Source organism: Xiphophorus couchianus, chromosome 16 (assembly GCF_001444195.1).
Source record: "Xiphophorus couchianus chromosome 16, X_couchianus-1.0, whole genome shotgun sequence".
Taxonomy (NCBI): Eukaryota; Metazoa; Chordata; class Actinopteri; order Cyprinodontiformes; family Poeciliidae; genus Xiphophorus; species Xiphophorus couchianus.
Genome location: NC_040243.1, coordinates 9,498,019 through 9,524,537, shown reverse-complemented (window position 1 = coordinate 9,524,537; position 26,519 = coordinate 9,498,019). Strand labels below are relative to the sequence as shown.

Sequence of the window (26,519 nt, the reverse complement as noted above, 5' to 3'; positions counted from 1 at the left end):
TGGTATTACATTTTAAAGATATTATTTATTGAAATAGTACAGTATATGATGACATTTTATAGCTAGTTCATATTATATGAACCGCATTGTAATGTTCCAAAATAGAGGGTGTCTCTTATTCAGCGCTGTCAGACTAGAAAAAAAGAAGGAAGAAAATGAATCAGTATAAGATGCAAACATTAAGGTAGACAGGTTTCTCTGAGAAAGCAAGATAAAATATCAAATAAAAATAGTTCTGCAAATATTCATTCAATTACAACGTGTATTATAAAACGATACAGTCAAAGAGCTTGTGCTCATGGTATCATTTGTTTGACATGTGATCTCACCTTTCCAACATCACGGCTCTTGGCTCTGAGCTTGTTGACCTGAGACTCAGCGATGTCAGCACGCTCCTGAGCTTCCTCCATTTCATGCTGGACCTTCCTGAGCCTAGACATGTGGCTGTTGGCTTGTTCCTCCTGAAAGTTTTGAGATACCAATTATTTTAGTTTACACAAAATGCCAAATAAAAACTTGGTAATGTGTTAACTTAAAGTGGGCATTGTTTGGTGGCAGACAATCAGTCATTTCACATACCGCCTCCTCAGCCTGTCTCTTGTAGGCCTTCACTTTGAGCTGCAACTTGTCCACCAAATCCTGAAGTCTTGCAAGATTCTTTTTGTCCTCCTCGGTCTACATAGATGAACAAAAGGTTTGTTAAGACTTATTCTAAATAACACAACAAATAATAGAGAGTGAAATAATAATATTATTTGGTTTTAGAGGTACTTAAGTGCTTAGAAAACACAGAATAGAGTAGTCACCTGGTAAGTCAGCTCCTTAACTCTCCTCTCATATTTGCGGACTCCTTTTACAGCATCGGCTCCACGTCTCTGCTCCCCTTCAACTTCAGTCTCTAGTTCTCGGACCTGTTTAAAGATGTTGAATAAGGAAACAATTTAATATTACTACAAATTATTTACACTGTGAATTTACAGCAAAAAAATGTTTGTACCCTCTGCTCCAGTTTCTGGAGCTGCTTCTTGCCACCCTTCATGGCGAGGTTCTCAGCCTCATCCAGGCGGTGCTGCAGGTCCTTCACTGTAACCTCGAGGTTCTTCTTCATCCTCTCCAGGTGAGCACTGGTGTCCTGCTCCTTCTTCAACTCCTCAGCCATCATGGCAGCCTAAAGAAATGGTTTGTCACCGGTTTTGGGTTAGAACCAGTTAATAAAAAGGGGTTGCAATTAGATTATTTTTGATATTTAGACTGACATCAGTGATAGCCTTTTTGGCCTTCTCTTCAGCATTCCTAGCTTCCTGAACTGCATCATCCACCTCACCCTGAACCTGGACCAGATCACTTTCCAACTTCTTCTTGGTGTTCAGAAGGCTAGTGTTCTGAAAGTTAATCAGAATGTTACATTATAGATGTGGGGATCTCATGACATGGAAAGTCTTGGTTTCTTGTGAATAACTAAAACCCAACCTGAGAGTGCAGCAGACCAACACGCTCACTGGCATCAACCAACTCCTGCTCGGCCACTTTACGTGCTCTCTCTGTTTGCTCCAGAGCGGCTCTCAGCTCCTCAATCTCAGCCACCATCAGACCGTTCCTGCGCTCCACCATGGCCACCTGCTCCTTCATGTCCTCCTGTCCCCTGACAGCATCATCAAGGTGCAGTTGGGCATCCTAACAGCAATAAAAATGTGGATGTTAGAAAGGTTTCATTCGAAGAGTCTTAATTTGTGTTTAATATCAAACTCACCTTGAGTTGTCCCTGGACATTCCTCAATTGTTTCTGGGCCTCGGCAGCCTGCCTGTTGGCGTGGCTCAGCTGGATCTCCATCTCGTTCAGGTCTCCCTCCATCTTCTTCTTGACTCTCAGGGCATCATTCCTGCTCCTGACCTCAGAATCCAGAGTGCTCTGCATGGAGTCAATCACCCTCTGGCTGTTTCTCTTGATCTGCTCCATTTCTTCATCCTTCTCTGCCAGCTTCCTGTCAATCTCGCTCTTGACCTGGTTGAGCTCCAGCTGGACGCGGAGAATCTTAGACTCTTCATGCTCTAGGGTGCCCTTGAAAGGTCAAGCATATAACAAGGTTATATGGCAGAAATATAAAGGTATGAGAGTATGCATATGTAGATGTATTTTATAAATTGCTATTCATTTGAGGAGGAAAATGTTACCTCGGCTTCTTCCAGTGCAGCCTGAATTTCAGACTTCTCAGTCTCCACAGTCTTTTTAGCCTTCTCCAGCTCATGGATGCTCTTACCAGTCTCACCGATCTGTTCAGTCAGATCTGAGATCTCCTCTGCAATGAAAAGTAAATACATAAATGAAGCTATAACATAAATCTGCCAAATATAAACTTGGAAGAAATTTCGGAATTAATCATTCTCTATTAGCTTAATCAATAGAGAATTGATTAAGTTAATGGAGGCTGAAGCAAAAAAGGATGTGTCTCTGTAATTTTGGAGTTGCTCAACTCCTTGAGTAATCAAGTATTACGTACGCTGCAGGTTCTTGTTCTCTCTCTTCATGGTCTCCAGTTGGTCCAGAGCCTCTTCATAGGAGTTCTTCATCTTGAACAGCTCAGTGCTCAGGGAACGGGCCTCCTTTTGGGCTCCTTCCAGCTCAGCCTGGCTCTCTTCATACTTCTGCTTCCATTCTGCCAGGACCTGGAAATATGAGGACTAATTAAGAATATGTTTTTATCTGAATTAATCAGCCTTTTATTTGTTGTAAAATTACTGTACCTTGTCAAAGTTTCTCTGCTTCTTGTCAAGGTTGGCAGCCAGAGAATTAGCTCTCTCCACATCTGTCATGAGGTCCTCCACCTCACCTTGGAGCCTCTGCTTGGTCTTCTCCAAAGAGGCACACTTGGAGTTCACAGCCTCAATGGATTCCTCAGCCTCCTGCAAGCGCTGGGCAAGCTTTTTCCTATAGTGCATAGATGTTTCAATTGGTAGAAATGCATAATAAAAATTACACATAATTAAATTGAGACATTCATTATGACTCACTTGGCCTCCTCCAGCTCCTCAGTGCGCTGGATGGCATCAGTCTCATATTTGGACCTCCACTGAGCCACCTCACTGTTGGCCTTAGACATGCCTCTCTGCAGCTCAGCCTTGGCCTCCTGCTCCTCCTCAAACTGCTCTCTGAGCAGATCACAGTCATGGCGGGCTGATTGAACAGCATGGGCCAGGGCATTCTTGGCCTGGAAAGCACAAAGTTGATAGTAGAATGATTTGTCTAGTTCTGACCTCATAATTTATGACAAAAGGAAATGTAAACAGATTTTCATACCTTCACTTCCTCCTCAATGTGTCTCTTGAGCTCCTCAATCTGCTGAGTGAAAGCCTGCTTGCCTCTTGTCAGCTGAGAAACAAGAGCTTCTTTTTCCTCAAGCTGGCGAGCAAACTCACCTGTAAAAGTCAAAAATATATTATTTCTGAAAATTGTGAATCAATGTAAAACAGTGGTTTAAGGTCAGGTGAATTACCATTCTCTGTCTGGAGTCTTGCTTTCTGTGCATTAATGTCATTCAGCTGGCGGACATTCTCATCATTTTTAGATTTGATTTCACTAAGTTGGTCCTCAAGAGTTCTGCACATTTTCTCCAAGTTGCCCTGAAACCATCACAAATGTATTTAAACTGTGCTTCTGAGCCACAATGCATATTGCTGAGCAATTCAAAACATGAAGTATCCACACACCTTGGATTTGGCAACAGCCTCCATGTTGCTGGACAGGTCATCAATCTCCATCTTGTACTCACTCTTCTCCTTCTCCAACTTCTGCTTGACACGCTGCAGATTGTCGATCTGCTCTCCCAGCTCAGCAACGCTGTCGGCCTGCTTCTTGCGGAGAGCTGCAGCGGTAGATTCATGCTGCAGGGTGGACTCTTCAAGGTCACGACGCAGCTTCTGGAACTCAGCCTCACGCTTCTTGTTCATCTCAATCTGAGCAGCTGTGGCTCCACCAGCCTCCTCAAGCCTCTCGCTGATCTCCTCAAGCTCCCTCGAAAGGTCAGCTCTCTGCTTCTCTACCTTAGCCCTAGCAGCCCTTTCAGCCTCAATCTCCTCTTCCAGCTCCTCAATGCGAGCCTAGAATTCAAATGCATTGAAGTAATCTCTCAAGATCGATTTGGAAGATAAGAAAATCTGCCAAATGTTATTAAGGTTAATGTGTTGTACCTGGAGTTCCTTGATCTTCTTCTGAAGCTGAGCTCCAAGGGACTGTTCATCCTCAATCTTGCTGAGAAGCTGGCTGATTTCAAAGTCCTTCCTGGATTTCAAGAAAAATAAAAGATATAATATTTTGGACACTTCGAGGTACAGTGGCCAAAAAAAGAAAATTTGAAATTACTTCTTGATTTTTTCATCAGATTGCTGCTTGTCATTCTCCAGATCCATGATGGACTCCTGAGCCAATTTCAGATCTCCTTCAAGCTTTCTCTTGGCTCTCTCAAGGTCCATTCGAAGTTTCTTCTCTTGCTCCAATGAGCCCTCAAGCTGTAGAACAGTAGGTAGAAGTTCAGCTATCAGTACAAAGACTAGATAATGCCTAAATTCAAAATATAAAGGCCAATAAGAATTTTTTTACATCATCCACTTGCTGTTCCAGTTTTGTCTTGGCCTTGGTCAGAGTGTTGACTTTGTCTTCCTCTGCCTGGAGATCATCCAGTGTTTGCTGATGGGCCTCTTGGAGGGCTTTCTTCTCCTTGGTCAGCTTGGCAATGGCCTCATCCTGAGTTGCCATCTCCTCTGTCAGGTTTTTCACCTAAAGGTGTTGAAATACCAATTTGTAATTGAAGTATAGGCTTGTAGATTTCACAAATTCTGTGGATTTATGTCTCAGTGATGTGAACCTTGTTTTCAGTGGCATGTTTCTCCTTCTCCACTTTAGCCAAGGTGAGCTCTAAGTCATCAATGTCCTTCTTCAGCTCAGAGCATTCATCCTCCAGCTTCCTCTTCTTGGCAGTCAGCTCAGCATTGATTTCCTCTTCATCCTCCAGTCTCTCACTTGTCTCCTTGAGTTTGGCCTCAAGCTGGATCTTGCTCTTAATCAGCCCTTCACACCTTTCCTCAGAATCTGAGAGATTCTCAACTTCCTATGATTGAGGGGGAAGAAACATGTGTTAATGTTTTTTTTTACATACATATCCATCTAATAAGGACGATTCAAAAACATGTACTTTTTACACAGACCAGGTGTTCACCAAATACATAACACCACTATTATTTTTAGTTTATGAGCATAGGAACTACATGGTTAATTACTCTAGTATGAATATAAATAAATCACATTCAAGAAATCTTCCTACTCACAGCTGCTACTTGGAGCTGCAAGTCATTCTTCTCCTGGAGCATAGAGACCATTTTCTCCTCCAATTCCTTCTTTTTGGCCAAAGCAGTAGCCAAGTCTGTCTTCATCTTTTCGTAGTTCTCCTTCATATTCTGCAACTCCTTCTCAGTCTCAGCACTCTTCAGCAGAGGCTTGATCTTGAAATACAGGGTCATCCATGGCCAGTTCTTCACATTCATGAAGGAACGAATGTTGTATTGGATGGTGTAGATAGACTCTCTGAGATGAAAGCCCAACAATTAACGATAAATGTTTTCTTCACCTTAGAGACATAAGTATGTCAAGCTAATTTCTAGCATAATTAGAAGTAATCCCACCTCCTCTCCATCATCTTCACAAACACCTTCCTCATGACATATCCTCTGCAGAGAGCCTGAGTCATGGTAACAAGTGAAGCCAGTTTCTCATCTCTCATCTCCTCAAGAGAACCCAGAAGACCAGCTTTGAAGAACACCTATAATAGCAAAATGTTTGCAAGTTAAAACACATGGATACAAAGAATTTTTTACCAGCAATGTCATTAATGTTTTTCCCAACATACCTTAGTGTGTCCAAACTTGTACTGAGTGTGGTCCACATCAATGGAGCCCAGCAGCTTCTCTGAAGCCTTCTTGTTGTCAATAAACTGCCCCTCAGGGATAACACTGGCATTCAGCACTTTGTATCTATGAGAGAAGATTTGGATGTTGCCTTTTTCCATCTTCACATCTGAAGACATGTGTTTACATGCAGAAAGATAACAGCAGCCACCTCTGCTTGAAGTCACCATAGAGGATTCTGCTGGGGAAGCCCTTTCTGCAGATTCTGATGCCCTCCAGCACACCATTACACCTCAGCTGGTGGATGACCAAGAAGTTCTCCATAAGACCTGATGGTTGGTAATATATTTAGTGAAAAATAATTCAACAGTCTCCAAACAATATCATGTAAAATTTCTTAATGTCAACTTATTGTCAAATTTCTAAGAGCTTCTTGCCTGGGGTCTTTGACTCATTGGGAATCAGGCAACGCACGAAGTGAGGATGAGTGCTCCTCAGGTTGGTCATCAGTTTGCCCAAATTCTCCTGTAGACCAGCATCATAAAATTAATTCATGGGTAATTTTAGACTTTTAGCTTCTAATAGTTCTTCAAAAAATGCCCATACCCTGAAAAGAGCTGACACAGTCTGGAAAGAACCACCCTTCTTCTTGCCACCCTTCTTGCCACCAGATTCAGCTGAAATTATGACATTAAAAACAGTGATATTAAACATTACTTGTGCTAAGTTCTCTTTACCACAACTGTATGATTGTGGTTACCATACAGTTTTATGTATATCTAGAATGAACATATTCAAGAACATATTCATTCTAGATATGTTTAAAAGTAATTTTAGTGGCACAATTTAGGTATCACTGAACAGAAAAACTAATAAGATGAAGGTTCAAACTGTTCTGGACCGATCTTTGTTTATTCAGGCTGTTTCTCACATAATAGATTAAGCTACTCAATTTAAGGCTATCTGTTTATTTTGCTGGTACTACTTACCCTCAGCTGCACCATGAGCTGCATACAGGAAGCACAGCAACTTGTTTGCAGACTTCTGGTAGAGCTGGACCACAGAATCGTTCAGTGGGTCCTTATTCTTGTCCAGCCAGCCAGTGATGTTGTAGTCCACTGTACCAGCATAGTGAACCAGGGAGAAGTGAGCCTCAGCTTTGCCCTTTCCAGGCTTGGGTTTCTCAAAGGCCCTGTTCTTGCCAAGATGCTGATCAATCAGCTTGTTCTTGAAAGTTGTGTCAGAGGCTTTGGGGAACATGCACTCCTCTTCAAGGATGGAGAAGATGCCCAATGGCTGTGAATAATTACCAATTTAAATTACATCTCAAATTTAAAATGAAGTATTATATACATAAAAAAAATTTATATTACTAGTTTAAGCTGAGTAATACAGCAACTTACCTTCTCAATAAGCTCAATGCAAGCAGCCAAGTCCATACCGAAGTCAATGAACTCCCAATCAATGCCTTCCTTCTTGTACTCCTCTTGTTCCAGGACAAACATGTGGTGGTTGAAAAACTGTTGCAGTTTCTCATTGGTGAAGTTGATGCAGAGCTGCTCCAAGCTGTTGAACTGTAATTATTGAGAGTTGTTTTAACCTTATTGGAAATCAACGCTGTTTCATAAGACATTTTTAAGTTTTTCTTTACTCACATCGAAGATCTCAAAGCCAGCAATGTCCAAGACTCCAATGAAGAAGGCTCTTGACTGTTTTGTGTCTAGCATTTCATTGATACGGATGACCATCCACAAGAACATTTTCTCATAGACAGACTTGCACAGAGCGCTGACAGCGTTGTTGACCTAGAAGAATAATTTGTCAGTTTTATGTAATAAACAAATAAACATCTGCTTAACATCACAACCGGTATAAATTACCTGTGGGACAGTCTGACCTTTGGTGACCATCTCATTTCCGACTTTGACTCTTGGGTAGCACAGAGCCTTTAGCATATCAGCTGAGTTCAGACCCAGAAGGTAGGCGATTTTATCAGCCACTTTTGGAAAGAAACAAAACACATTTAAATCTATTTTATACAATTTTTGTGTCTCTACAGAATAAGATTGGAGATATTTTATAAATTACCCTCAGTGCCATCTGGTTCAGCCTGCTCCTCACGCTGCTTCTGCTTGAACTTCATGTTGCCATGATGCATCACAGCACCAGTGAGCTTGTAGATGTTAAACTTCTCATCAGCATTGAAGCCCAATATGTCAATAGCAGTCTATGTAGAGAAAGAAGTTTTAAGTACACTAAATACATGTTTTAAGAAAATTCTTTTTAAAATCAATTAAATATTCTTTTACATCTGTAGCGATGAACTCCTCCACATCATCGATACTCTTGACAGTGATTTCACCCTGGCTGATCATTGGGAAGTCATAGGGGTTGGTGGTGATCAGCAGAGCATCTGAAACAATAGAAACAAATCATTGTAGCTTCTTTGTATTATAAGTTGCACTTTTCTACATTCAAATTTCAAGTATTTGATTATTTACCAATGAGCTCAGGCTTGTGGGCTGTCATAAGCTGATAGAAAATATGGTAGCTCCTCTCAGCAGACAGCTGGAAGGTGACACGGGACTTCTCCAGCAGATCTAAAAATTACATGAATATAAGTAAGTACTTTGATAAGGAAATCATGGTACAGATTATAAATTAATAATAGATAATACTGATTACATCATATGTTTTACTTACATGTTTCAATATCAGCTGAGGCCAGCTTTGCACTTGTACCAAAGTGGATCCTGATGAATTTACCCTAAGCAAAATTAATATTATGTGTTATACTCTAAAATCAAGCATTAACTATCAGTGAACATTTAAGCATTGTCTTAACTTACAAAACGGGAAGAGTTGTCATTCCTCACAGTCTTGGCATTACCATAAGCCTCTAACAGAGGGTTAGCAGCAACAATTTGGTCCTCAAGGGAGCCCTGCACATTGACAGTTGTGAATATTTTTGCAGTATGCACCTAAGTATACACTGTGGAAACCTGTTTTTTCTTAAAACTTATAATCACCTGGATTTTTCCCGCAGTTTGCGGCGCTTGGTCCTTTTTGCTACCCAATGCTGCAATTGTTGCAAAGTACTGGATGACACGCTTGGTGTTCACAGTCTTGCCAGCACCGGATTCTCCGCTGAGATACCAGAGACACATTATGACTTATCAACTTCATTTTTGTACATTTTGTAAAAGAATGACCAATTGAGTTTGTGCAATACTCACGTAATCAGGACAGACTGGTTCTCACGATCTGCAACGTACACCATTATACTTTAGTTGCTGCATTAAGTTCATGTCAATGTGGATATGTTCTTTCTTTCCATTTCTTTTGGGAAAACACTTTAGTCTTTGATTTACCTGTGAGCATGTACTGATAGGCATTGTCAGAGATGGAGAAGATGTGAGGTGGAGCCTCAATCCTCTTCTTGCCTCTGTATCCTGCTACAACAACAGCATCATACACAGGGAGCCACTTGTAGGGATTCACGACCACACAGAACAACCCTGAGTAGGTCTGTTACAGAAGAAGGGATAATCTATGTTTAGCCATTTAAATGAATACACAGATATGGTTTCTCCTTTTAATTTGAAATGCAGCTGAGAACTCACATAGATCATCCAGGATGCATAACGCTCTTTGAGGTTATACAACACACAAGGCTCGTTGAGGTGGGTCATCATGACCATGTCCTCAATTTTGTCGAACTTTGGAGGATTCCTGGGATGAATATCATCCTCTTTGACTGTTACAGTCTAAAACAAACATGGACTGTCACAAAGTGTCTAAAATTTAACATTCGGGAGGAATTAGAAAAGAACAAAATTTAAAAACTTAACAAAGCTTTACCCACCTTGCCTCCATCTGTCTCAACAGTGGCTTTGCCACCTTCTTTCTTCACAAGTTTACCCTTGAGATACATCTCATCAGGATCCACCACAAAGACAGCTGATTTAGCATCAAATGGAGCGGCCTGAGCCTCAATCCTCTCCCTTTCTGACTTCCGGAGGTAAATGGCTGCCGGGCCATAGGCCTCCATCTCTGCGTCCGTGCTCATGGTGGCACTTTAGTTGAGACTGAAAATGACAATCCAAATGAGTTTATGGTAGTCTTAGCATATTCACATTCATTGGTTATTATTAATTGTTACTTTGTTGAAACATCTACTTCAAGTTTAAATGTGCAATGCTATTTTTCTTCAGTTTCCTGCTTATTATTACCTCAAACCGATTGGAAACAAGAATGATGTCTTTGGTTTCGGCTGACCTGTGAAGATGCTGAAAAGGAAAAGACAAATGATTTTTGTGTTAGTATCCTGTCAGGTTGGTAGACAAATGATGAAAACGCAAATATCAGATATGGCAAAATCTTTTTTCATTTCATTTGTAAAATTCTATGCCCCCTTATATTTAACTTCCTTACAGCTAATTAAATAAAACTTTTCTGAAAGAGAAGAGGTTAATGTTTAACCACAAGATATATATAGGAATCCAATATTTTTAAAGGCCTTAACTGGGATTTTTCTGGGCTACACTAGAGGAGAATAGAATTCTGAGGAAATGTAATTGGGCTGATGTACGTATGTTTAAAGGTAACTTGACCGTTAAATTGTGGGGAAAATGCAACATGACAATCTTTTATAAAATGAAGACTAGAAAATATTGTTATTATGAATGCACTCACCTGTGACAGCAGCCTATCAGTTCAAGCAGAAGTCTGGAGCTCCCTCATTTATAGAGGGTGGGAGTGTCTGGTCAGCAGTTGCCACTCACCCAGTTTGGTCATGATCTCTAATCATCCTGTGGCTTATTTTGTGGTGGATATGTTTACAGAAATTATACGTGCCTTCCTCTTAACTTCAGCTTTAAAACTAGTTATCTGTCTTATCATATACTTAAAATGATTTTATGGGATGACAAAAATTAATGGAAGGGAAAAAAACTAAAATAATTTCAAGAAATAAAATTCAAATAACTGTAAGATAAACCTCCAATATTCAATAAATGGATTTCAGCATACCAAAGTCTTGAGGGATTTCTTGCAGCATGTTGTATAAATATTGTGAGAAAATTATGCAGATGCTCATGCATCAATGACTAAAATTAAGAGCCACAAATGTTTTAATGCAAAATATTGTCCACTACTGCCTCCACATGAGGAAACAGAAGTGCTGACTAAATAAAATAAATCTCTGAGTAGTCCAGAAGAACGTTTATATATATATTATTATTCAGAAAACATATATGAACATTAAAATACATTTTTTTGTACGGTTGTGAACTGCTTTGGATCTGATTTTGGAAAGATATCCAAGTTCGACTGGTATTTAGTATCACATTAACATATGAAATGTTTGGCTGGCTGAAAAACTCTCTTTTTAATTTAAGGAAAAATAGTGCTTTTTTTTTATATACATGTGTAAGTTATTATATTTAAACGTGTTTTATAGATGCAATTGTATGAGCAGGCTTTGCACTAAGTGCAGAGCAACATAATCTGTTACTGGATTAAATATTAATTAAAGCTGTGACGTTAGTGCTACTGCCATTTTAAGTACAAGCTGTCACCAAAATATTTTAAAGACGAATAAAATGTGTGTATGTGGAAGGTAATTCACCTAGAGAAATTTTCTAAAAATATATTCTACCTTAGAGATACAAACAAGATGAAATATCAAATTGAAATAAAATCACTTTATTAATAGGCATGACTTCACATCAATGTTTTTTATGGCTCATTTCAGATATGTACATGGCACTTAGGCTTGGAAATGTTGCCAAAAGGCTTGTAGTATCCAGTTACTGAATACTGGGGCATCTTAAATTCCTGTAATAAATCTATATATGAGGTCTTAACCGTAAAAGTTTAGCTGTTGCCAATTATTGCCCTACAAGGAAATGAAAAGAGATGGCCTTTTGCCCAGGATCTTGCTCAAAATAAGTTCCACCCTAGGGAAAATGAATGTTCTCCAGCTGCCTTATTTAAACAAGACTGGGACCTGCTGAAGAAGCATCATTAAAGGGTTGTAACTTAGGTCCCCAGCTAAAAACTACTTTTGAGCTTCCCTTTCCAACCTCAAAAACAATTCACATATTAATGGAGAACATGGAAATGCTGTACTTCCTCTACAAGTAATTGATAAAACAAATATAATATTGTTTTTTTTTTTTTTAGCTGGATAAAAAAATTCAAAGTCCAACTGGTGATTGTGTTTTCATATCATTTGAGTGACCCGCTATTGAAACTAAATTATACTACTCATGAGTCCATATGGATTTTTGTAGGCTAAAACTTTGGTTAGTGTCTTGTTTAAAACTAGTAACAATTGTGATAATAAAGTTTGATGAATTAGTTTTGTAAATACAATGCTCCCATAAAGTCAGTCTTGAAACAGTCAGTGGTGATCTGAGAACTCATAATAAATCAAATAGATGATGGGACAATTCAAACTGTAGGCAGAAAAGCTCTGGCCAAGATTATAACCTAGGGCAGAGCTAAACACTATTCCACTATGCTCCTCCACTTCTCCAAAGCTTTGTGTGATGGTATCTAAAACTAATCAGACCGCTTATTATTGTTGATTATTGTTTTGCCTCAAGAAGTCAGCTCCTCTGCCCACATTAAGACATTTTGGATGTTGTTTGGGTAAAAAAAAAACAATACACTTATATAGGTTTGTGGTGTGGATTTCTTTTTCTGCTTGCATTACATGGACATGTCTTTCTGTCACCATACACTCCCTTCAGAGGCATACAAAAGCAGTGCGGCATCAAGTATTCCCCCTTCATTAAAGCCCACCAAGGCGAGAAGGTGAAAGTTCATTGAAAGCATGCATGGAGATTTTATTCTGTTCCAAGATTCCAGGCCAAGCCTTGGGTTTTTTCCATGGGGCATAGTCTTGGGTTGGCACCACCATGTTTGTTTCTTGTGACATCTCAAATAGGACATTGCTTGGATGCAGGGAAGGACTGAGCAGTTTGTGTGCACTAAGCAGAATTTGATTCGCCTTATGTATTCATGGGAAGGAAGATAAATAGCATTATATATACATGTTTTGTTTTCCTGTTCTTTATTTTAAGTGAATGCCTTTTGAAGTCCTCCATAATTGTTTTATGACGTCTATTTTGGTCATCTGCTGGAGCATACAAATGTAATTTAGCTCATAAACTGACAATCAAAAGACATCTGTTAAATGTTATAGATGGGTAGCATGCAATAGGCACTTCCATGTCAGACAATACTATATGGTAGGATTGGTGTTATTATTTAGGGAATCTACATTGAAAATCTAAAGCACAAATAAAGAAAATGATTTATTTGGCACTGTGTGCAACACTGCCGCTGCTTAATCTACAAAAGCCTAAATTGCTGAGGGCTACATTTTGATTTGAACAAGACATTCAAAAATAAAGTGACAAGATTATGAAAGCCAATGATAATTATCATCTTTATTATTACAAGAAAGATACCCAAACAACTGGTTCATATTTTATGAACGCCGTTGAAAGGACTTGAGTATATGATGACTCTTACTCTGCTGAATCCGACTGACAAAGGAAAGCACAGAAGACAATTAGTTATTATCAAAGTTCAAAATTAAGATTTCATTTACTGACTGACACAGTATCATCAAGGAATACCATTGTCAAAAAATAACTACCTTTCCAGCATCACGGCTCTTGGCTCTGAGCTTGTTGACCTGAGACTCAGCGATGTCAGCACGCTCCTGAGCTTCCTCCATCTCATGCTGGACCTTCCTGAGCCTAGACATGTGGGTGTTGGCTTGTTCCTCCTGGGAGGAAAAATTGTTAAATTGTTGTATTAAAGTAGATAAGACACTATTATATTTACCTATTGTTTATGAACATTGTAATTTATTTAGTTACTTTTTGGCTAAAATACAAGATATTTAAGATAAAATATCAAACTTACAGCTTCCTCAGCCTGTCTCTTGTAAGACTTGACCTTGAGCTGGAGCTTATCAACCAGGTCCTGAAGTCTGACCAAATTCTTCTTGTCCTCCTCAGTCTAGAAATATCACAGAAATACATACAGTACTAACAATAAGATAGAAAGTTACTGTAGTTTTACTAAAACCTAAAAATTACCTGGTAGGTCAACTCCTTAACTCTCCTTTCATATTTGCGGACTCCTTTAACAGCTTCGGCTCCACGTCTCTGCTCCCCTTCAACCTCAGACTCAAGTTCACGAACCTTTTAAGTGATTATAAAGCATTATCTTTCTAAAAGTATGTGCCTTTAGACTGGGATTTGTAGAAGTTGTATAAGAAATGTATTTTTGTTCATTTTTCAATTAAATCATTTGAATGACATTGGAACTCATACCCTCTGCTCCAGTTTCTGGAGCTGCTTCTTGCCACCCTTCATGGCGAGGTTCTCAGCCTCATCCAGGCGGTGCTGCAGGTCCTTGACTGTAATCTCGAGGTTCTTCTTCATCCTCTCCAGGTGAGCACTGGTGTCCTGCTCCTTCTTCAGCTCCTCAGCCATCATGGCAGCCTGAAAATACGTTGTTCTTTAAGTTTTGGCAAAAGGTTAAACAAATGGTTTAAATTGTGTGGTTTCCGAGATTTAAACTGACATCAGTGATAGCCTTTTTGGCCTTCTCCTCAGCGTTTCTGGCCTCCTGAACAGCATCCTCCACCTCACCCTGAACCTGGACCAGATCAGCTTCCAGCTTCTTCTTGGTGTTCAGAAGGCTGGTGTTCTGAAAATTAATGAGAATAAAAAAAATTGATGTGTTGGTTTAATGACTTTAAAAGCCCTGGTTTCTTGTGAATAACTAAATCCCAACCTGAGAGTGCAGCAGTCCAACACGCTCACTGGCATCAACCAACTCCTGCTCGGCCACTTTACGTGCTCTCTCTGTTTGCTCCAGAGCGGCTCTCAGCTCCTCAATCTCAGCTACCATCAGACCGTTCCTGCGCTCCACCATGGCCACCTGCTCCTTCATGTCTTCCTGTCCTCTGAGGGCATCATCAAGGTGCAGTTGGGCATCCTAACAGCAATAAAAATGTGGCTGTCAGAAATATAAAACGTATTTTATATTAAATCATTTATATATATCAAACTCACCTTGAGTTGTCCCTGGACATTCCTCAGTTGTTTCTGGGCCTCGGCAGCCTGCCTGTTGGCGTGGCTCAGCTGGATCTCCATCTCATTCAGGTCTCCTTCCATCTTCTTCTTGACTCTCAGAGCATCATTCCTGCTCCTGATCTCAGCATCAAGAGTGCTCTGCATTGAGTCAATCACCCTCTGGCTGTTTCTCTTGATCTGCTCCATTTCTTCATCCTTCTCTGCCAGCTTCCTGTCAATTTCACTCTTGACCTGGTTGAGCTCCAGCTGGACGCGGAGAATCTTGGCCTCTTCATGTTCCAGAGTGCCCTTGAGAGGTATGAGCATACAGCAAGGTAGCAAGGTGCCAAAATAAAGTGTCCTGAATATGCATTTTGTATGTATAATGTGGTTTAAATTATTAACTTGTTTTACCTCGGCTTCTTCTAATGCAGCTTGAATTTCAGACTTCTCAGAATCCAGAGTCTTTTTAGCCTTCTCCAACTCATGGATGGTCTTACCAGTCTCACCAATCTGTTCGGTCAAATCTGAGATCTCCTCTGCAATGAAAAGTAAATAAAACGCTGTTCAAGCAAAAACCTACTGAAAAAGAAATAGTTGTTGTTAGTTCTCTTTCAGTTTGATAAGGAATGTTACAGTAGCAAAACTACATGACTTGTATAGCTTCTGTGTTGTTTCTTTCTTTATGATGAATTTTTTTATAATGTCATACGCTGTAGGTTCTTGTTCTCTCTCTTCATGGTCTCCAATTGGTCCAGAGCCTCTTCATAGGAGTTCTTCATCTTGAACATCTCAGTGCTCAGGGAGCGGGCCTCCTTTTGGGCTCCTTCCAGCTCAGCCTGGCTCTCTTCATACTTCTGCTTCCATTCTGCCAAGACCTGCAAATGTAAGGATTAATTCAGCTTTTTTGGGGGAGGGGGCAGAGGGAACAGGGGAGGGGGTGAATAAAGTTAATCTACTTAATTTACTAAGTTAATCTACTTAATTAATCAACCTTTTATTTGTTGTAAAATTACTGTACCTTGTCAAAGTTCCTCTGCTTCTTGTCAAGGTTGGCAGCCAGAGAATTAGCTCTCTCCACATCTGTCATGAGGTCCTCCACCTCACCTTGGAGCCTCTGCTTGGTCTTCTCCAAAGAGGCACACTTGGAGTTCACAGCCTCAATGGATTCCTCAGCCTCCTGCAAGCGCTGGGCAAGCTTTTTCCTATAGTGCATAGATGTTTCAATTGGTAGAAATGCATAATAAAAATTCCCATAATTAAATTGAGACATTCATTATGACTCACTTGGCCTCCTCCAGCTCCTCAGTGCGCTGGATGGCATCAGTCTCATATTTGGACCTCCACTGAGCCACCTCACTGTTCGCCTTAGACATGCCTCTCTGTAGCTCAGCCTTGGCCTCCTGCTCCTCCTCAAACTGCTCTCTGAGCAGATCACAGTCATGGCGGGCTGATTGAACAGCATGGGCCAGGGCATTCTTGGCCTGGAAAGCACAAAGTTGATAGTAGAATGATTTGTCTAGTTCTGACCTCATAATTTATGACAAAAGGAAATGTAACCAGATTTTCATACCTTCACTTCCTCCTCAATGTGTCTCTTGAGCTCCTCAATCTGCTGAGTGAAAGCCTGCTTGCCTCTTGTCAGCTGAGAAACAAGAGCTTCTTTTTCCTCAAGCTGGCGAGCAAACTCACCTGTAAAAGTCAAAAATATATTATTTCTGAAAATTTTGAATCAATGTAAAACAGTGGTTTAAGGTCAGGTGAATTACCATTCTCTGTCTGGAGTCTTGCTTTCTGTGCATTAATATCATTCAGCTGGCGGACATTCTCATCATTTTTAGATTTGATTTCACTAAGTTGGTCCTCAAGAGTTCTGCACATTTTCTCCAAGTTGCCCTGAAACCATCACAAATGTATTTAAACTGTGCTTCTGAGCCACAATGCATATTGCTGAGCAATTCAAAACATGAAGTATCCACACACCTTGGATTTGGCGACAGCCTCCATGTTGCTGGACAGGTCATCAATCTCCATCTTGTACTCACTCTTCTCCTTCTCCAACTTCTGCTTGACACGCTGCAGATTGTCGATCTGCTCTCCCAGCTCAGCAACGCTGTCGGCCTGCTTCTTGCGGAGAGCTGCAGCGGTAGATTCATGCTGCAGGGTGGACTCTTCAAGGTCACGACGCAGCTTCTGGAACTCAGCCTCACGCTTCTTGTTCATCTCAATCTGAGCAGCTGTGGCTCCACCAGCCTCCTCAAGCCTCTCGCTGATCTCCTCAAGCTCCCTGGAGAGGTCAGCTCTCTGCTTCTCTACTTTAGCACGTGCAGACCTCTCAGCCTCAATCTCCTCTTCCAGCTCCTCAATGCGAGCCTAGAATTCAAATGCATTGAAGTAATCATTCAAGATCAATATGGAAAATAAAAAAATCTGCCACATGTTATTAAGGTTATTGTTTTGTACCTGGAGTTCCTTGATCTTCTTCTGAAGCTGAGCTCCAAGGGACTGCTCATCCTCAATCTTGCTGAGAAGCTGGCTGATTTCAAAGTCCTTTCTATATGTCAAGTATTAATGAGTCATTATTTTGAGTTAAACTTTAAAACCTTTTCAGTTGTTCAAAAAAGGAGAGAAAAGATCATTTACTTCTTGATCTTTTCATCAGACTGCTGCTTGTCATTCTCCAGATCCATAATGGATTCCTGAGCCAATTTCAGATCTCCTTCAAGCTTTCTCTTGGCTCTTTCAAGGTCCATACGGAGTTTCTTCTCTTGCTCCAATGAGCCCTCAAGCTGTTGTATAGTCGGTACATTCAATCACAGCAATCAATACAAAGACTGCATCACTAGGTGAATGCCTAAAGAGGAAGACAAATAAACAGTTTTCTTACATCGTCCACTTGTTGTTCCAGCTTTGTCTTGGCCTTGGTCAGAGTGTTGACTTTGTCTTCCTCTGCCTGGAGATCATCCAGTGTTTGCTGATGGGCCTCTTGGAGGGCTTTCTTCTCCTTGGACAGCTTGGCAATGGCCTCATCCTGAGTTGCCATCTCCTCTGTCAGGTTTTTCACCTGACGTGAAAGAGTTATACATTAAATATTTAAGAGATATAAATTCAAATAATACCCTCAAATGTTATTTATTGCTGTCCAGTGTGTGTGAATGTCTGTGCGTTTTTAAGTGATGTGAACCTTGTTTTCAGTGGCATGTTTCTCCTTCTCCACTTTAGCCAAGGTGAGCTCTAAGTCATCAATGTCCTTCTTCAGCTCAGAGCATTCATCCTCCAGCTTCCTCTTCTTGGCAGTCAGCTCAGCATTGATTTCCTCTTCATCCTCCAGTCTCTCACTTGTCTCCTTGAGTTTGGCCTCAAGCTGGATCTTGCTCTTAATCAGCCCTTCACACCTTTCCTCTGCATCTGAGAGATTCTCAACTTCCTATGATTGAGGGGGAAGAAACATATTTTAATTTTTTTACATACTACATATCCATCTAATAAGGACGATTCAAAAACATGTACTTTTTACACAGACCAGGTGTTCACCAAATACATAACACCACTGTTATTTTAGTTTATGAACATAGGAACTACATGGTTAATTACTCTAGTATGAATATAAATAAATCACATTCAAGAAATCTTCCTACTCACAGCTGCTACTTGGAGCTGCAAGTCATTCTTCTCCTGGAGCATAGAGACCATTTTCTCCTCCAATTCCTTCTTTTTGGCCAAAGCAGTAGCCAAGTCTGTCTTCATCTTTTCATAGTTCTCCTTCATATTCTGCAACTCCTTCTCAGTCTCAGCACTCTTCAGCAGAGGCTTGATCTTGAAGTACAGGGTCATCCATGGCCAGTTCTTGACATTCATGAATGAACGGATGTTGTATTGGATGGAATAGATAGCCTCTCTGGTTGAAAAATCAGTTAATCAAAACAACATCAGTTTTACCAAAGAAGGATCTTGTTTTAAAAGGGAAGGGAAATTATTTAGCAGTCAAAATAATGCTCCCACCTTCTCTCCATCATTTTCACAAACTCCTTCCTCATGACATATCCTCTGCAGAGGGCCTGAGTCATGGTAACCAGCTCAGCCAGTTTCTCATCTCTCATCTCCTCAAGAGTACCCAGCAGACCAGCTTTGAAGAACACCTATGACAGCGTAAGTATTGCAAGTCAGAACCCATGGATACAAAGAAGTTGTTGTCTTTTGTCAAATTATTGTCCTCTTTTTCAAGATGAGAGGTGGATCAAAACGCAGACAGGAATATAGAAGTCGTAATCTGGGTTTATTAGATGTCCAATAACACTGTAAAGTCCTACCAAGGTAAGAATCCAGCAGTGAGTGAATGAAAAAGAAGAATGAATATTCAAAGGAGGTTGATTTCTAGATAGAGAATTGATGGCTGATTGCTAACTGACTGCAGGTGTGAGAGCAGAGAAAGCAGGCTGAGAAGAGTGAGAGAACATGGCACAGGGGAGAGGGAGAGCACACAAACAGGGAAACCAGAAAAATGAATCTAACTGAACTAGACATAAGGAATAAACACAAACTAGAATGATTAAGAAAGGAATGAACTAAAGCAAAACAGAAACAATGCTGATCTATTTAAAATAAGAAACTAAGGAGTACAGAATAACTATGAAGCTTGAATCAGAAATCAAAACCCCAAAACAACTGAAGATCCTGACAAATACCTTAGTGTGTCCAAACTTGTACTGAGTGTGGTCCACATCAATGGAGCCCAGCAGCTTCTCTGAAGCCTTCTTATTGTCAATAAACTGTCCCTCAGGGATAACACTGGCATTCAATACTTTGTATCTATGAGAGAAAATGTGGATTTTGCCTTTTTCCATCTTCACATCTGAAAACATTTCTTCATATTCAGAAAGACAACAGCAGCCACCTCTGCTTGAAGTCACCGTAGAGGATTCTGCTGGGGAAGCCCTTTCTGCAGATTCTGATGCCCTCCAGCACACCATTACACCTCAGCTGGTGGATGACCAAGAAGTTCTCCATAAGACCTGGTAATATATTTAGTGAAAAATAATTCAACAGTGTCCACAAATAATATAATGTAAAATATCTTAGACTGAGCTTCTTACCTGGAGTCTTTGACTCATTGGGAATCAGACAACGCACAAAGTGAGGATGAGTGCTCCTCAAGTTGGTCATCAGCTTGCCCAAGTTCTCCTGTGGATCATTGTCATAAAATTAATCTAAAACACATTAGGTTCTTATAGTCTTTCAAAATAGTTTCCATACCCTGAAAAGAGCAGACACAGTTTGGAAGGAACCACCCTTCTTCTTGCCACCCTTCTTGCCACCACCAGCCTCTGTTTGAAAAAAACAAATAGCAGTACAGCACATATTTGATCTGATCAATAAAATTGTAAATGTATGTATGTATGTATGTATGTATGTATGTATGTATGTATGTATGTATGTATGTATGTATGTATGTATGTATGTATGTATGTATGTATGTATGTATGTATGTATGAAGGAGTTTTGTCTGATTAGTTCATGGAAATCATACCATCTGATGAAGCATGAGTTACATAGAGAAGACAAAGCAGTTTGTTTGCAGACTTCTGGTAGAGCTGAACCACAGAATCGTTCAGTGGGTCCTTGTTCTTGTCCAGCCAGCCAGTGATGTTGTAGTCCACTGTACCAGCATAGTGAACCAGGGAGAAATGAGCCTCAGCTTTGCCCTTTCCAGGCTTGGGTTTCTCATAGGCTTTACTCTTGCCAAGATGCTGATCGTTCAGCTTGTTCTTGAAAGTTGTGTCAGACGCTTTGGGGAACATGCACTCCTCTTCAAGGATGGAGAAGATGCCCATTGGCTGTGAACAATTACCATATTAAATGAGAAATTTAACTTTAGTTAAAATTTAATTCAAACTCCTGTAAATATTTGCAAATGAACTTGCAGAATAAATTCAACAAACGTTTTATCACAGCTATTTAACAGAATATGATCAAATTTCAGTTCAAGTTGTTCTGCAAGTTTCTGTCAATCTGTTATGAAAGTTACATGAAAATCAAGTAAGTATTCAAACAAGAATATTTTTAAAACAGCTTCTCACCTTCTCAATAAGCTCAATGCAAGCAGCCAAGTCCATGCCAAAGTCAATGAACTCCCAATCAATGCCTTCCTTCTTGTACTCCTCTTGCTCCAGGACAAACATGTGGTGGTTGAAGAACTGTTGCAGTTTCTCATTGGTGAAGTTGATGCAGAGCTGCTCCAAGCTGTTGAACTGTAATTATTGAGAGTTTTTTTTAAATAATTGGAAATCACACTGTTTCATAAGACATTTTGGTAACACTTTATTTGACGGGTTGTGAATCATGACACTTTTAATACAAAGTTGACATTATTCAAAATGTCTTTTTTATGACAACTTGACATTAACCAAGAAATCATGATCTCACACAAATTTGTTATAAAAGTATTACTGATTACACTTTCAAAATTATGTAGCCTTATGTTATTAAAGCTAAAGTTTAATCAGTAATACTTTTATAACAAATTTATGTCAGATCATGATTCCTTGGTTAAAGTCAAGTTGTCATAACGAAGACATTTTTAATAATATCAACTTTGTATTAAAAGTGTCATGATTTACCGAATGACACTTCGGTAAATCATGTTGAATATTTATAACAGTCATAAATATTCATGAAGACTTACTCATGTTCATGACAGGTGTTATGTCATGTTTATGATGGTGTCATGATAGTCTAATTCACAACCTGTCAAATAACGTGTTACCGACATTTTTTAGTTTTTCTTCACTCACATCAAAGATCTCAAAGCCAGCAATGTCCAAGACTCCAATGAAGAAGGCTCTCGCCTGCTTTGTGTCCAACATCTCATTGATACGGATGACCATCCACAAGAACATTTTCTCATAGACAGACTTGCACAGAGCGCTGACAGCGTTGTTCACCTAGAAGAAGAAATTACATTTATGTAATGAACTGCCCTGCATAGTCCCAACAGTTAAGAAATGTTTTTGGTTGACCAAAAACAACCATTGCAGAATTTACCTGTGGGACGGTCTGACCTTTGGTGACCATCTCATTTCCGACTTTGACTCTTGGGTAGCACAGAGCCTTTAGCATATCAGCTGAGTTCAGACCCAGGAGGTAGGCGATTTTATCAGCCACTTTTAGAAAAAAGACAGATATTTAAATGTAGCCAGCTTGACAGCACAATGAAGCATTTCTAAAAATGTTATAATTTTTACCCTCAGTGCCATCTGGTTCAGCCTGCTCCTCACGCTGCTTCTGCTTGAACTTCATGTTGCCATGATGCATCACAGCACCAGTGAGCTTGTAGATGTTAAACTTCTCATCACCAGTGAAACCCAAGATATCAATTGCAGTCTACAATACATATCACGTTTGTAGTTAAACTTTCAAACATCCCATGAATAGTAAAATTTGTGTTACCCAAACATGTGAACTTACATCTGTTGCAATGAACTCCTCCACATCATTTATGCTCTTGACAGTCACCTCACCCTGACTGATCATATGATAGTCATAGGGATTGGTAGTGATCAATAGAGCCTCTGCAAAGAATTGGAAGAAATAGCTATAACATGCATGGTATGTTTTTTTATTGAAATGTTGTGAGCAAGTGATCTAATATTATACCTAGCAGCTCAGGCTTGTGGCCTGTCATCAGCTGATAGAAGATGTGGTAGCTCCTCTCAGCAGACAGCTGGAAGGTGACACGGGACTTCTCCAGCAGATCTAAATTTGAAAAATTAGTGTAGGAAAATAATATACTGCTAATATGTTTCACCACCCAAGAAGAGTGCATGCCTTTAAATGTTCTCCATACAACATTATACTGCATTTAAATCAAAATCCATTTTCAAGTCAAATAATAATTTGCAAAAATAACTTACATGTTTCAATATCTGCTGAGGCCAGCTTGCCACTGGTTCCGAAATGGATTCTGATGAATTTACCCTAAACATGTAATAATCTGGCTGTTAGGATTCTTCATATGCAACTCCAAAATCATGATACTCTTTCTTCCCTTCCCCTAATACTCACAAAGCGAGAGGAGTTGTCATTCCTCACAGTTTTGGCATTACCATAGGCCTCCAGCAGAGGGTTTGCTGCAATGATTTGATCCTCCAGTGAACCCTGCAAAAATATATTTTTAACATTTGATTTTACATTTCACATATACCTCTTATATGTGAAATGTAAGAGGTATATTTTACATGCCTCATAAATATGTACATTGTTTAAGAGGTCATTCTCTGACCTTTATACACAAAAAGAATTGTATACCTGCATTTTTCCTGAAGCTTGTTCTGCCTTCTTAGATCCAGTCATTGCAACTGTTGCAAAGTACTGGATGACACGCTTGGTGTTTACAGTCTTCCCAGCTCCGGATTCTCCACTAGAGGGAAGGAATAATTGATCATTCAAATTATTCAGCCTCATTGTTACAGTTTTGTAAATATGTATAAACATTTTTTTTGTTACTTACGTGATGAGGATGGACTGGTTCTCACGATCTGAAAGAAACATTTGTAAATATATATGGTTTGCAGTAAATATGCATCACCATCTCTCACTGTTCAACATCTTACCTGTGAGCATGAACTGATAGGCATTGTCAGAGACAGAGAAGATGTGAGGGGGTGCCTCAATCCTCTTCTTGCCTCTGTATCCTGCTACAACAACAGCATCGTACACTGGGAGCCACTTATAGGGGTTCACAACGACACAAAACAAGCCAGAGTAAGTCTGAAAAGACAGATATATTCTTATTTAGTATCCTAGCCTGCTTTTGAGTTGGTATTTTTTAGATTTTTATGGTAATGTATTCTTCCTAAATTCTCACATAGATCATCCAAGACGCAAACCGATCTTTGAGGTTATACAACACACAAGGCTCGTTGAGGTGGGTCATCATGGCCATATCCTCAATTTTGTCAAACTTTGGAGGATTCCTGGGATGAATATCATCCTCTTTGACTGTTACAGTCTAAAACAAACATGGACTGTCACAAAGTGTTTAAAATATAACATTCGGGAGGAATTAGAAAAGAACAAAATTTAAAAACTTAACAAAGCTTTACCCACCTTGCCTCCATCTGTCTCAACAGTGGCTTTGCCACCTTCTTTCTTCACAAGTTTACCCTTGACATACATGTCATCAGGATCCACCACAAAGTAAGCTGTTTTAGCATCAAATGGAGCAGTCTGAGCCTCAATCCTCTCCTTTTCCGGCTTGCGGAGATATATGGCCGCAGGGCCATAGGCCTCCATCTCTGCATCCGTGCTCATTTTGGCAGCTTTTCAGTTCTGTAAGAGTTATAACTTTTGAATTGGTTTAATCTTATTTGTTCTCATAAAATTTGTATGATATTCTGGAACACATTTCTAGAAAATCAAAATCTATTGTTGTATCTATTTTGCTTTTATTATTGCACATATAAATCCTACCTTCCTCCCAGCTGAGTTGATGTTTAATGACGTCTAAAGATGCTATTAAAAGAAAGATTTACATAATTAATCTCAAAATACTTTTCTGAAATATTTTAATTTTAAAGTCTCCTAGATTAATTAAGGAATTGTTAAATTTCAAATAACTCAAATCAGCAATACAAAAGAATCATTTGATATCACAGAAGTAACAGAAAGAGACACATGAAATTCATCACTTAAACCCAAGCAAGTGTAAGTTAATGTAAACAACAAAGGACTGACCTGTAAGGGATGCCCATCAGTTCTCAGCGGAGTCTGGGGCTGCTGCTTTTATACAGGCTGAAAATGCCTTGGTCAGCAGCAGTCTGCTTCTCCATTTGGTCAAGCATCCTTGTCATCTTAAGACCCATCGTGTGACATTTCAGGATCAGTCTGCTATTTTTTGATGTAACATTTACTAGCTATTAAGCTAAGAGCTTTTTCAAACAAAGAACTTGATTACTTTATTACTAAATCAAAATAATTCAGAACCATGTGTTAAAAACATATGAGACTGAAAACTTGTTAATTGGAATAAAAAGAAAATGCAACAACAAAACAATTAACACTGCATTTGAAACTGTTTTAATTCTATAATATGCATCAATAATTAAAGTAATGAATGATTAAAGTTCTCAATTGCTAAATTAAGGAACTCGTCAGTTGACCGCTCTTTCTTAAAACCGTATGCGCTGCCTTTAGTAAAATCTCAGTAAATGTCACAAGTATCAAGTCTGAAAGTATAGCCACATTTCAAATATTTGCAATAAAAAATAATGATTTTTTTTTCTCTTATGACACACTAGCGGTGCAGAAATGCATCAGTTAATTTTGAGAGTATGTTATTTAGTATGAGTCTTTTTCAATCACATCTTTCTCATATAAGCATGTCTTTTGATCATAAAACATAAGTCTGACAGTAACCTTTAAAGTATGTCCCAAAATAGATGCCATGACATACATGTGCTCTTATAAATAATTTATACAAATACATTTTAATTGTAACTCTCTAAAATATGAGTAAGTTTAAAGAACTGATAACTTTGTAGTGAGAAGCTGTGCCTTCTTAGCCCTGCAAATAAACAAGCCTGTTGCCAAGAACAGAAATTCATTTGGGGAAGCTCCCAAGTGGTGCTGGTATACGGTTGCAGGACACTGGCACAGGTCATATTCCTCTAATAAAACTGAATGTAAGGCCCTTTCCATAAAGTTCAAGCGGTGTTACACCTTGCCTTAAAAGGAAGGGAAGAACATTTGCCAACCAGGGTGAGAGAAGATCTATAATAAGTATCACTTGAATATCCAAGATCTTTGTCCTCATGCTTCACTTGATTCAAAGGATGTTGTTGCTGTTGTAGACAGTTGGTGACCTTGCAAAACTATTCAACTTTGATTTTGATCCTTCACTAGCCAATGCTTGAGAAATATTCATTACACAAGCAACTGGCTAATACTTTTTAAAATGGATTACATGGCATAATACATCTCTGATATTTATTAGTCTTTATAACAGTTTCTATTTTTAGGCAGTAAGAAAAGAATTTGTGTTTTATTTATTTGACTTAATAGTTGATTACACTTGTCATATAATTTTTAAATTTATCTTGTTTTGCACAATATTTCTTTGTATCCAGGAGCAGAACAAATGAGTTTTATTTGTTAGATTTTTTTTATAAGGTTAAGCTTATATATGATGGTTCAGAAGAGTGGACTCCAAATGGCACAAAGTTTACATCAAGTTTTTCAGGTTTCATTAGAGTCAGTATCAACAGGAATACTGAACATTTTATGTGACTCCCTTTTCTTAAGAGGTTGTTTGGTACAAATGCTCTTTATTCAGTATTAGTTGGACAGAAAGTAAATCTGAGAGAAAAAAGTAGACTTGCAGTAAATGGTCCCATGGCTAGTATTAAAACCAGGGACAGCTGCAACAAGGATCGCAGCCTCACTATGTGCTGCTTCTGCTCTACCACTCACCCACATGAAGGCCCCACAAAAGTCTTAATATAAATTTAAGTATTTATTTGCCTT

At 39.3% G+C, this 26,519-nt stretch overlaps 2 protein-coding genes across 3 annotated transcripts; both read right to left on the bottom strand.

Annotated features, from left to right (window-relative positions):
• Positions 1-24,308, bottom strand: LOC114160520 (myosin heavy chain, fast skeletal muscle). 2 transcript variants are annotated; one of them, XM_028043148.1, is made up of 39 exons: positions 24,105-24,308; positions 23,863-24,006; positions 23,609-23,765; positions 23,506-23,533; positions 23,304-23,415; positions 23,061-23,153; positions 22,910-22,973; positions 22,653-22,751; positions 22,464-22,567; positions 22,241-22,379; positions 22,041-22,159; positions 21,791-21,940; positions 21,077-21,247; positions 20,527-20,833; positions 20,253-20,323; positions 20,093-20,180; positions 19,894-20,011; positions 19,685-19,808; positions 19,002-19,138; positions 18,642-18,897; positions 18,184-18,426; positions 17,887-18,063; positions 17,643-17,788; positions 17,463-17,553; positions 16,983-17,372; positions 16,769-16,895; positions 16,573-16,691; positions 16,287-16,483; positions 16,021-16,204; positions 15,712-15,877; positions 15,414-15,538; positions 15,000-15,308; positions 14,719-14,922; positions 14,506-14,631; positions 14,253-14,423; positions 14,016-14,120; positions 13,840-13,935; positions 13,568-13,699; positions 1-133 (listed from the first exon to the last, which is right to left on the bottom strand). In XM_028043148.1, the coding sequence occupies exons 1-39, from the start codon at positions 24,306-24,308 to the stop codon at positions 116-118; spliced, it is 5,811 nt and encodes a 1,936-aa protein (XP_027898949.1). In that variant the 3' UTR covers positions 1-115. The 2 variants fall into 2 exon arrangements, with proteins under 2 accessions (XP_027898949.1, XP_027898948.1); XM_028043147.1 differs by lacking the exon at positions 1-133 and adding an exon at positions 13,331-13,454.
• LOC114160519 (myosin heavy chain, fast skeletal muscle-like) lies at positions 116-9,964 on the bottom strand. The gene is made up of 39 exons (XM_028043146.1): positions 9,761-9,964; positions 9,519-9,662; positions 9,267-9,423; positions 9,132-9,159; positions 8,925-9,042; positions 8,745-8,837; positions 8,599-8,662; positions 8,397-8,495; positions 8,205-8,308; positions 7,984-8,122; positions 7,776-7,894; positions 7,551-7,700; positions 7,299-7,469; positions 6,885-7,191; positions 6,502-6,572; positions 6,333-6,420; positions 6,107-6,224; positions 5,898-6,021; positions 5,674-5,810; positions 5,320-5,575; positions 4,860-5,102; positions 4,595-4,771; positions 4,358-4,503; positions 4,186-4,276; positions 3,706-4,095; positions 3,492-3,618; positions 3,296-3,414; positions 3,010-3,206; positions 2,743-2,926; positions 2,499-2,664; positions 2,173-2,297; positions 1,751-2,059; positions 1,471-1,674; positions 1,257-1,382; positions 998-1,168; positions 807-911; positions 580-675; positions 330-461; positions 116-133 (listed from the first exon to the last, which is right to left on the bottom strand). The coding sequence occupies exons 1-39, from the start codon at positions 9,962-9,964 to the stop codon at positions 116-118; spliced, it is 5,817 nt and encodes a 1,938-aa protein (XP_027898947.1).
• Positions 24,309-26,519: the final 2,211 nt, after the last annotated feature.

Excerpts from the sequence above, each read along its gene's own strand:
- LOC114160519 (XM_028043146.1), bottom strand. The coding sequence starts at position 9,964 with ATGAGCACGGACGCAGAGATGGAGGCCTATGGCCCGGCAGCCATTTAC. Across the intron at positions 7,701-7,775 it reads AAGGTCAGACTGTCCCACAG|GTCAACAACGCTGTCAGCGC; the intron begins GTAATTTATACC and ends TTATTCTTCTAG. Across the intron at positions 3,207-3,295 it reads ACATTGAGGAGGAAGTGAAG|GCCAAGAATGCCCTGGCCCA; the intron begins GTATGAAAATCT and ends TGTGCTTTCCAG.
- LOC114160520 (XM_028043148.1), bottom strand. The coding sequence starts at position 24,308 with ATGAGCACGGATGCAGAGATGGAGGCCTATGGCCCTGCGGCCATATAT. Across the intron at positions 23,416-23,505 it reads AACCAGTCCATCCTCATCAC|TGGAGAATCCGGAGCTGGGA; the intron begins GTAAGTAACAAA and ends CCTTCCCTCTAG. Across the intron at positions 19,139-19,684 it reads ACAAGTTTGGACACACTAAG|GTGTTCTTCAAAGCTGGTCT; the intron begins GTATTTGTCAGG and ends ACGCTGTCATAG.